General features: G+C 33.9%; 1 protein-coding gene across 2 annotated transcripts; it reads right to left on the bottom strand.

The window, feature by feature from the left end:
* Positions 1-1582: 1582 nt before the first annotated feature.
* On the bottom strand, positions 1583-11279 carry LOC129275361 (zinc finger HIT domain-containing protein 3-like). 2 transcript variants are annotated; one of them, XM_054912105.2, is made up of 5 exons: positions 11122-11279; positions 5115-5152; positions 4762-4830; positions 4300-4386; positions 1583-3831 (listed from the first exon to the last, which is right to left on the bottom strand). In XM_054912105.2, the coding sequence occupies exons 1-5, from the start codon at positions 11199-11201 to the stop codon at positions 3641-3643; spliced, it is 465 nt and encodes a 154-aa protein (XP_054768080.2). In that variant the 5' UTR covers positions 11202-11279; the 3' UTR covers positions 1583-3640. The 2 variants fall into 2 exon arrangements, with proteins under 2 accessions (XP_054768080.2, XP_063965924.1); XM_064109854.1 differs by having other exon boundaries at positions 4300-4383; positions 11122-11274.
* Positions 11280-11364: the final 85 nt, after the last annotated feature.

Genomic DNA, 11364 nt, shown 5'->3' with positions numbered 1-11364 from the left:
GTGCTAGTCTTTGAGTGGAGACACACTTGTTGATCAAAAAGTTTCAATCAGGTTCTGTGCCTGCAGACTAGTGTCTTTCTGGGAACCTAGTAACGAGGTATTTATGCATTTAACCTGGCAAGCTTCCACGTTCTACAAAATTATACCTCATTTGATTTAAAGTATGCATGGAATTTTAATGCATGGTACATAAGTCTATTAATAATATTCGCAGAAGTACTTATTATAAAGAAGTATGTACAGAAGCGATTCAAATTTCTAAACTTTTCTTTGCTGGGAGCCTAATAACGAGGCATTCATTTAACCCTTCAGTAATTTATAGAAATAATACTTGGAATCCAGATTAGAAAAATTGATCGTTGCTCTTTGACCATGGTCTAATTAAAGATGGACATTTGACGCGATACTTGAATTAGATCCGCTGCCTCAAGATTATGTGAAATTATTGATAGCATTCCAAAGGTGACTATATCCCAGGGAGTAAACCCCACATTTTCGGTGAAATTGTTGAGACTTGAAAAAGTAGTCCTTAATATCATCAATCTATGGACTTCCATTTTGCTGCACGGGGGTCTCCTAACTACCAGGTGGTAAAGTTACCCTCCCCTTGCGTTCCATTCATTTATGAATAATATCCATAGAAATAAAATCTTAATGATATAATGATTTGATTGGATTGCCCTAAGTTTGAGGCCTACATTGATTTTATTTTGCACAATGTGTAAATGATCTACCTTAGATATCTCCTATATAGGCCAGAAGGTCTAATTGAAGCAAGGAATTAGAAAAATATTGATATAAACTATCATAATTTACATATAGATCTATTAGCATATTTTATGCAAATACATATAAATTTAGATAACTTTGGACACTGAATTTTTGGCTTGAATTGAGTTTACTTTCACTTTTAAGTACACTCATGACATGATTTTGATGCTGTAGTCATTTCATCCTATATTTTATACCAAACAAATCTTTTTTTTAAACAACCTACATGAAACTAAGAGTATGTTTTAAAGTGTTGCTATGTCAAGCAACCATAAAGATCCTTGTGCAGCAGGGTTTTTAGTAGTCTATTTCTTGGGTGTTTAGCAGACCCATAGATCCATATTTCATAAATGAAGTAATGACAGCAAATATCTCTTGCTCACTGGGTACAATGTATTTCCCTTGTTTCAAGTTCTTTCCTATCTCACCTTTTGCTTTTCTCTCCCATTCGTCTTTCTCTTCAACTTTTGCCTCTCCTCTCCAATTCTGTTCCAAGTTTGCTTCCATTTACCTTTCTCCTTTTAAAAACCACTGACAAGTCTTTCACTCCATTCGAATCTAAAAAGTTTTACCTGAACATATGTGGTTGCAATTATTGCTAACAATAAAATTCTGAGGCCTGTATTATAGCCAACTGTGCCAGAAATTTCAAACAGCAGAAATTCAGGTTGACAGCACATTTGCCAGGCACATTTGGTGCTTAATTGATTAATAGCTGTTTGGGAATAACAAAAGTAGTTTTCTCCATTTACAATGGAAAAAGAACAAAATATTATATACTGAAAAAAGGACACAATAAACATTAGAAGCATACAATGTCAATACATTTTTACTGTCTTCTGTCTTCTCATAAACTTAAGACCATGGTCTTTGTTCAATACGACTAACCATTGTCCGGCTCTAACAAAGGACTGACACCTTCACTTTGATAAAGGATTTCCAAAAGGTTTATAAATGCAATAAGCCTTTTCTTTCTTGTCGCACAATGCGTTGTAGAAGTTTCTGGTGATAAACAATGCCTGTTGCCGACTTGTATTTTCTCTTAAATACAATTTAAATATCACCTTCAGCACCTTTATTTCGTAAAATGAATACTTTGAATATTTTTCATCTTTATCAATATCAAGTAGCAATATTAGGGTTTTTCTACTTCACAAAAAAGTTGCCAAACAAGTTAAGTAAAATGTTTTGTATTAATAATACTGTACACCATCACAACATACGTATGAGGAGTTTATTTCATTTATGGAAAGTAGGAAAAACCTTTGTACAAAAAGCTATGCGTTTTAATTTCCCCTTAATCTGGAATTCTGTACCTAATTTTGTTCGCTCATGCAAATCTCTCTTCCTCTTTAAAAGAAGATTAAAATAATACTTTACTTCAAAATATGTCTAATTTAGCAGCTTTGTTACAATTTTATATCCACAATATGGGTTTCCTCAAACATGTGTTACTTATCATATTTTTTGTATATACATGTATCCTTCACCCCTTATGTCACCTATTTATTATTATTATTTTTTTTGGTTTTAATATGTATACATATTTGTTTTTATTATAATATGCAAAGTAGCTTCCACATAAGCATTTGATAGTTAAGGAGACTTTATCTCACAAGGCCATTACTGGCTTTATTTTAAGTCTTCCTATTTCATTTCGTCTATGACCATACAGGCCAAATTATATCATGGTATCTATCTTAAGTTATTTTTGTATGATTTATTCGCTTTATTATTAATCTGTATACTTGATGTGTATATTTGATGCAAATATGTACTCATTGTTTTTAGAGATGAAATAAATACGAACTGAAAAAAAAAAATGTTCCCCTAAGTCATTAAAGGTTAGCTTTGCACATCGCTTTACTCAACTTACACCAATCAATGGATGGCTGCGGATCAGAAATTTATATCAATAGAATTTATTTAGGAACTTCTTTTAAATCATCACACATTAGTCAGTGTTTTGTGTATATTATCACCTACAGCATTTCAAATACTACTAATTTAAGAGATTCTAAATATGGGGGAAAGTTAAAACGATTTCATGACCTAGCCAAATGTTCATATAAGAAAGCAATGAATAAAATAATAATTAATTCACTGATAATTGGAAAATCACAAGGCATTATAATGCAATGTCAAATTTCGTCTGTGTCTCTATACAACAATGGCAAGCATTTGTAGCGAATGTGCAGCAACGGATTTAAAACAGCTTATAACGAGTTGCTTTCATAGTGAACACATTTTGTTTGGATCAACCAAATGAACAAATGGCCCAAAAACTAATAATTCAATACTTCCCCCAGAATATTTTCTTCTCTTCATTTTTTCAAGTGCAACCTTTTCATTTTCAAATGAAAAACTAAATTATCCAATTTAATCCAAGTTGTAAAAGTATGTTTCATTGGTTTAATCATGAACTAAATTACATAAATTAGACATCAAAATAACTGAAGAAAGATTTGCCAAATATCTATTGCGAATATTCTACAGAAATGTGAAAAAACCTGTGGAGTCACAGGGTGTAAAGAATTAATGCTCCCATTCTCTCTTTACTGCCTACTGTATAAACCCATGCAGCTCCAATTTGGATTCAATACATCACAGTTCGTTAAATTTGTTCTTCCATGACTATATAAATGTTCAGGCAGCACATTTTTGTGAAGTCTCACAAATACATTCACGTGTATGGTGCATTATAAGCGATATTTCCCAATAATTTTGAAAGTTTTTTCTGAAGTTCAATCTTAGAATCAGTATTCCTGTTTATTTTCACAGGTCAAGAACTGAAAACTCCACCATGCCAACTCCAACTCTTGCTGCTATTTCAATATCTTTTTTGTAAATTGTATTAACTGAAAAAAAATTATCTATCTGAAACTGCATCTTGATCCTGTCCTATTGTTGCTGCAAGGCAGGCATCTGCAAACTCCACAAAAATAGGTTCCTGCATGACACGCTCTATGGCTTTATCCTTTTCCTTGGCTTGATCCAACTGTGTAACAAGTACCCTCAAATGGGGATTCTGAAGAAGATCTTTCACTGTGTCTGATTCATCTGGAATAGAAAATAATAGAATGGAAGGAAGATGTAGAGTTTTGAGACTATACATGTATAAGTCCATGGGACTATTGAATTGACTTCATTTAAAACAAGTAACAATACATATAAAATAACACACGTGAAATTAACAAAATGAAAACAGGATAGCCCTACTCAGCAGCATCAATCGTGGTGCTGCTGGTCTACCGAGGGATAATATATGGGACACCTGATGACCTAAAGAACAAGTATCCATATTCACTTTAAATCATTCTAGTTAACTGAGCAAAACATGTAATGGTATTCCACTGCAATCTAATAAGATAACAATTATTAGCTTTGAAGAGAGGCAAGTGTGAGTCTTCTAATGCAGGGCAAGCTCTTTAAATGCTTGAAAATAACAATGAGAGCATGGATAATCTGAGAAAATCAGAATTGTGAAACAGTTTAAAGAAATAAAAAGGCAAATTAAGCAATGATTACCCAGTTTATTGAGCTGTTTTTGTGAGAGTTCGTCTGGAGTGGATTCTTTGTTCATGTCCTCATCACCTCCTGAAACTTCTCCATCTTCTGCAAAGATAAATATATCAGTTTTAGATGAATTGAGGCATACAATGACCTCTCCACAAAAGACCCACACACAAAATATACAGCCTGGTCCTTTTCAAAACATAAAAGCAAATTTTAATTTTGATTAATGGGTCTATATCATTAAACAAAACATTTACATACTGCTGGCAATTAACAAACATAAGAAATTAATTAATGCCACATTCCACTGGTTTGATGTGATGAACAACTTCTAATGAGTAAAACTATAAATCCATATAAAAATTAATTTTAAACTTCAATTTGCACAATCTGAATTAAAATCTTTATTCCTAAAAAAATGAGAATACAATTATCTCTACGGAAAGATAATGTATTATATGCTTGTATTAGTACCTCTTGCGATTTCTTCTTTTACAGGACCTCCATCACTACTGGGCTTCAGACTTTCCTTTTCACAAGACCCTGAGGGAAAAATAATTAGAAATAACACTTGGTAATGTATATTACAGCTCCATTTACATACTGTACTTGCAAAACATGGTTATTAATTAATTATATTCAATTTGCATCAGCCACAAATCTTTTCTTTGCATGGCAAAATTATAACTTAAATTTGGTTGAACAGATAAAAAAATAACAATAGAAAGAACAATGATTTGCAATCAAATATGAAACTGTGCCTGTCGAGACAATGTTCATGATTTTATAATTACAAAGCCAAAAAGCATTATTAAAGTTAAACTTACCTTCTGATTTGTGCTCCTTGAAACAGGGCACTGAGCAACTGAAATAATGAGAGAAAAAGACAATATTTTGCATTGCCATGATCTGATGATGATGTTCAACGGAATTCAACTGCTATCTTGCTTCACTCACACAGTAACATGCATCATTAACATCGTGAATGCATGGAATGTGATAGACCAAAAGCTTCAGTCTCTGTATTTTGGTTGTTCCGCTGAACTGCGTTGGCTCCACTCACCATACATAGACTGAAGAGGAGGGGGGCCCCTACCTACAGCCAACGTATAGTGAACTAGCGTTTTATAGATCGCGATTTAAAACTGTTTTTTAGGCAAAATTGACATTTTCATGGTTTCCATTATCAGGGTAATATAAATAACTTAAGTAATTGCATACCTTGGGCCGGAGTTATTGAAAAAAATCCTCTGGATGATTGAGAAATCTGTCATCTAAGACATTTTCACCTGACCTGACGGTTTTTCTTGCAAGTTGCCATCTTGAATGACGTCATTATCGTTATTAACTTTTTCATGTCTCGATTTATCGTGATTATAACTAGTATCGTTTATCTTCGTGTAGTGTATCGTATCGTATTAGATCAATTAGATTTAGGAGGTGCCGTGGCCGAGTGGTCTAAGGCGCCTGGCTATACATGAAAAAGTCCGGGGTACGATCCCCGGCCGCGGCACCTATGCCCGTCAGCAAAGCATTTAATCTTCAATGCTCTTTTATCCTGCTTTCAAATAAATGTAAATGCTATATGCATTATTGGTCACGAGGTGTGCACTTGTTTTAAAAAAAAAAAAAAAAAAAAAAAAAAAAAAAAATTGATTGACGATATGATTTACTACACACAACAAAATAATGCACCTGGTTTCTTAATGGCAATAGATTTTGAAAAAGCGTTTGATTCGGTCTCGCACATCTTTTTGCAAAACGTTTTACGTTCTTTTGGCTTCGGGTCCTCATTTTGCAGCTGGATCAAAACATTATACAAAAATGCCCTGAGTTGCGTATTTAATGGGGGTATATCGACAGGATACTTTAGTGTTGAAAGAGGTGTGAGACATGGGGATCCCCTCTCTCCTTATTTGTTTATACTTTGTATCGAGGTCCTTTCTAATACCATTCGTAAAGATAAATCCATCCACGGAATCAGCTTTGGTAATGTAGAAGTCAAACAAGCGCTCTATGCGGATGATATGACACTTTTTGTGAGGGACTCCCAATCTATTGATAGAATCGGAAAAATATTTTGAGATTTTGCTAAGATTTCAGGCTTAAAAATGAATAAAGAAAAAACATTTATATTAGCGTTGGGTCCTCTTTCTACAAAAGATATTAAAGTTCCATTTGGTAAATTAGTTGAAACTATCAAAATATTAGGAATAACTTTATCATTAGATGTAGAAATTCAGGAAAATGTTAATTACAAATAGATTCTAAGTAAAATAAAAAAAATTATTTATATGGTGGAAGCAAAGAGACTTTCTGAAAATGGGTTTAGATGGAAATGAAATAGATAAAGTTTATAAAGTTTTTGAAAATATTCCAGCAACATGGAAACACCTATTGAAGAAAAAAGACAATTGTGAAGACACTGGTCTAAATCTAGAATTTATATTTAATGGTAAGATTAACAGTTTACCAAACGTGACATCTAATAAAATATACAAGGCACTTTTAAGTATTAAATTGGAAAAATCGTATGCGTTTGATAATATAAGACATATAATTTCTTCGAAAAAGATATATGTGCTATATTTTCAAGACCCAGAAAATGTACTCTAAGCAGTAGGCTTAGAGAGTTTCAATTTAAAATGCTTTATGAGTTAATATACACGAAGAAATATTTACATTTATTCAAAATTTTCTCAGATAGTGAATGTTCATTTTGTGGGAATACTGAAGAAACTTACGAGCATCTGTTTTTCTCATGTGAAAAGACGAGAGACTTATGGATAGATTGCGGTAACTTATTCAATATGTATGAAATAAAAAATGCCAGGTGGGTGGATATACACATTGGTGTTAAGCATGCTAATATAGGGAAGGAACAAATAATTAATCACATTATTCTTTTAATAAAATATCTGATTTTTGTTTACAGCAGGACTAAAAAGACCACCAAGTCCCAACGAAATTAGAGAGAAGATATTAGAAAATGAACGTGAAGAGAAAATTTTAGCAGTAACAAGGGGTAAATTATCAAACCATATAAGGAAATGGGAACATTTCCTTACAAGAGTATAGAGGCGACAGAGCTCACGAGATTATGTTCGTTCATTATGGTGTTTTCTTATTTCAGACGGAACGCGGCATCATATGCAAGGGTGTACGAAAAATGTTTGAGGGTGTGAAGTGTGGGGGTTTGTGGAGGGAAGGGGGGAGGGGCAAGGAGGGGGCAGGTGCAACGCATATACTTTTATAAGTTTTTTCTCTGATATTTGTTTGTTAAACTCATCTGGTAGTGGTACGATGCAGTCTTAGAATATTATTTCATGATGTGCATAATGTATACTAGTTTAAGAAATTTATTTGAATTATTATTTACAATTGTTACTTTGTTAACTGCATTGTATGAAATTTGATTTGAGAGAAAAACAATAAAACATCTTTAAAAAAAAGTATATTGCCATGTAGGTGTGCTGATTGCTGGTGGTAATTTTATTTGATTCATTAATTCATTTTAGTAATTATGTCTGACTACTGGTGTTGTAATTGTGACCGTAATTTGACTAATCATCCTAATAAAAGAAGACCTTTGAATGCAAAAATGGATCACCGTGATTACACCACTGCTGACGCTGTCGAATCATTAGGAATTAAAGTGACACCCGATCAAAAATAAAAAAAATTCATTTGCGACAGATGTTGCAAAATAATTTTGAAATTATCTGAAAGTAATTCAAATGTAATTGAAAATAAATCCAAATTAAAGAAAATTAGTAGAATCAATGTTTACTTGGGGAGGAAGGTGAAGGTGACCAGCTATGCTTCGCCATTTCTTCGAAAGAAACGAAGACGACTGACAAGCCCACAAGCACAGACACCCCTTCAAAAAAAAGATGTGACGACACAAACACAGCCAGAAAAACGGCGGGTAAGTTTCTCTTTAAATCACACATTTCGAGACTTGATTGTCCATAGACACATTAAACTACATTTTACCGAGCCCAAAATGAAGAGATAAGACAATAATCTGTCAAATGATAAAAATAGAAAATCAAATTAACCACAAGAAAAAAAAATCAACTTGACCAGTTGGACCAGTAACTCTGGAAATTGGAGTATTGGTTTATCGGTCTGGTAATACTGTTCTAGTTACAAATAATACTGCTCCAGTCATTGGTATTGAATAGGCCTATAGTAACTGGGATTTTAAACTGGTCTTAATTATACTGGAGTCTGTTACTGATGTTTTGGCTTAGTGGTTGGTATCCAACTGAGTGAACTCAATTGGTCTTACTGGTAGTCCCTATTGGTCTTATCGGCTGTTCATTTGGTCTTCCTGGCGTAACAGGCGCCGGGGGGGGGGGGGGAGCTGCCCCGGCCCTGGCGGATTTCACCGAGAAAAGGGCGAAAAGAGAAAAAGGTAAAATGAAGAAAAGAAAACGAGGAAAGAGGCCGGGGTGGGAGGAATGGGAAAGGTGAAAAAGCAAAGGAAAATGACAACAATAAAGAAAGAAAGAATTAGAACATGCGAGAAAGTATAGGCCTTAACATGTCTTTAGCAGGAGACTCAGTGGCATGGACAAGAATGGTGGACAATGAGAGAAATCGACAAAAAGAGATACGAAATGAAGGTATATAGAGACAAAGGTTGAATTTGAAAATCAGAATATGAAGAAAAGGAACAAGAAAAAAGTCAATAACACGACAAAGCTGCCGCGGATTGAAAAAAACGAAGGGAAAGAAAGTGTATGAAAGTGAGGTAAAACACGTGCTCAACAGTGGCGTAACTACGGGGGGGCATGGGGGGCACGTGCCCCCCCCCCCCCCCATCGGCTGGCCAAAAAAAAAGAAGGGGGAAAAGTAGAAAAAGAAGGAGAAAAAAAGGAGAGGCATAGTAGAGGAAGAAGAAACTAGTGCATATTCTATTATATTAAGTTATATATATATATATATATATATATATATATATTATAATATAATATATTATATTACATAAATATTTTTTTCATAACTCTAATTATGAAACATATTTTGCTAAGGGCCTATGACATTGTGTTCATCATTCCTGGTGCTCGTAATTTCTGTTTGATGAAATATATGTTGTACTAAAAAATTCCGTTTTCAAGTCAATATACACCATATACATGTATTTTCTTGCACTTCGAGTTATTGTTTTATGTAGTGACATGCTTCTCACTCATGACTACTTAAAAGAAACTGCCCCTTTTTTAAAGTCTGAATATAAAATATTCCCAGTTAGTGCTTACGTTCGCATCAATGGACTGGTGAGATATGTCTGCTCTTCATGAATTCCTGAAAACAGTCCTTAAAATTTTCCCTTTACTGGTCTGAAAACTCTATCAGAAATTTTCAGCTCGCGCTTCGCGCTCGCATAATTTAGTAAGTGAAATACGTATGGCCTTAGTGAATTTTTACAAACAAGCCTAAGAATGCCCCTCTTCAGGTCTGAATTTCAAAAATTTCAGCTCGCGCTTCGCGCTCACATTATTTAATCAGTGAGATACATATCTGTTTAATGAAACAGTCCTTAAAATGCTTCTATTACGTCAGTACCTGGCAATTGAGCGCGCTTCGCCAGCCCAGTAAATGACTCAAAATTTTTGCTGGTGCCCCCCCCCCAATGCCGTGACCCACGGTACGCCACTGGTACTCAACATCATCAGAGAATGACTGGAACTGGTCATGACCAATTGGGAATTCAATTTCAAACAAGAAATTTTATCAACCCGACCAGTTTACTATAACATTTATCTGAAAAATATTATTCTTTTATCTCTTAACCATAGTGATAATATATATAATGAAAATAATGACAATGATGATGATGATGATAATAATGAAATAATAATAATCATAATAACGATGATAATGAAATATTACTACTACAGTCTACAAATATAAATACTTACAACGATAATATTTAAAAACCACAATGATTTTAGCGATAATGATAATTATATAATAATAGTAAATAATAGTGATGATAATTTTATCTTTAAAAACCAGCAAGCGCTATATGATTACCGAGGTAGAGTGTACGTATCCTTTTCATGAATTCAAATAAGGAGCAGATCGTATAATATCGAAAGCAATATCGATATCACATTCGTGATTGTTGACGCCCTCTCCGTTCGTTTGTAAATATTTCATAGTTTGGCTGCCATATTGACCATTTTTATCGTGTTCAACCCAATTAAACATCGGTAAAGTATCATTTTTCATGCCTTTTCATCTATATCGTTTAAAGTATTTTGTTAACAAAATATCCAGTTTTAAAAGTTTGTTGGTTATACATCCTTAGATTGTAAATTCGATGTGTAAAATTACATCAAACTTTGGACTGTGAATTGACAAAAGGGTGGGAATGAGAACACATGCGAGCCCACACGTATACCCTACCGTCGGTTAATGGGGATTAAAGTAAAATGTCAGAAATTGTTGAATAAATCCCCAGAAACGACGGTTATTCCTGTCTAGGAATGTGAATAAATAATAGTATCTTCTCCTTCAATAAAATAAAAAGAATCATTCAGTATTTTTGGCTTAAAATAAAATAAAAAGTTACAACAATGGCACTGAAATAACATATCCCATTCCAATGCACATACATCCAGGCGAGTGCATGCGTCACAACAACAACGGGATCTTTTGTTCCAATTCCTTACAGCTGGAGAGAGATCGATCGTCTTGACACTGACATAAGCACTTCTTTTAGTGACGTTTTACCAACGCAAATCTAAGCACACGGGACCGAAATTTAACATCTTCGCCAAAGTCAATCTCAAAACTTACAAAATCAGTCAGCTTACTTACTACAATATTCTGCACTTTGGACATCTGTATTTATACTGCTTCTCTTCACAAACCGCGCATTTTCTTGGGATGTTTTCCATGGTTCTTCGCCTCGTTTTCGAGAGCCTAATTACAGTAACACGTGCGATTGTTTACATTACAATCTTGTTTTATGACACGCCGTTGTAAAGCGTTTGTAGAAATTAATAATATTTACGTTAAAAAATATACAATTCCGTACCCAAGGTAACATTCCAATTGAAT

This window comes from Lytechinus pictus, chromosome 2 (genome assembly GCF_037042905.1).
Source record: "Lytechinus pictus isolate F3 Inbred chromosome 2, Lp3.0, whole genome shotgun sequence".
Taxonomy (NCBI): domain Eukaryota; kingdom Metazoa; phylum Echinodermata; class Echinoidea; order Temnopleuroida; family Toxopneustidae; genus Lytechinus; species Lytechinus pictus.
The sequence above is the reverse complement of the archived record's forward strand: the minus strand, read 5'-3'. Positions and strand labels throughout refer to the sequence as shown.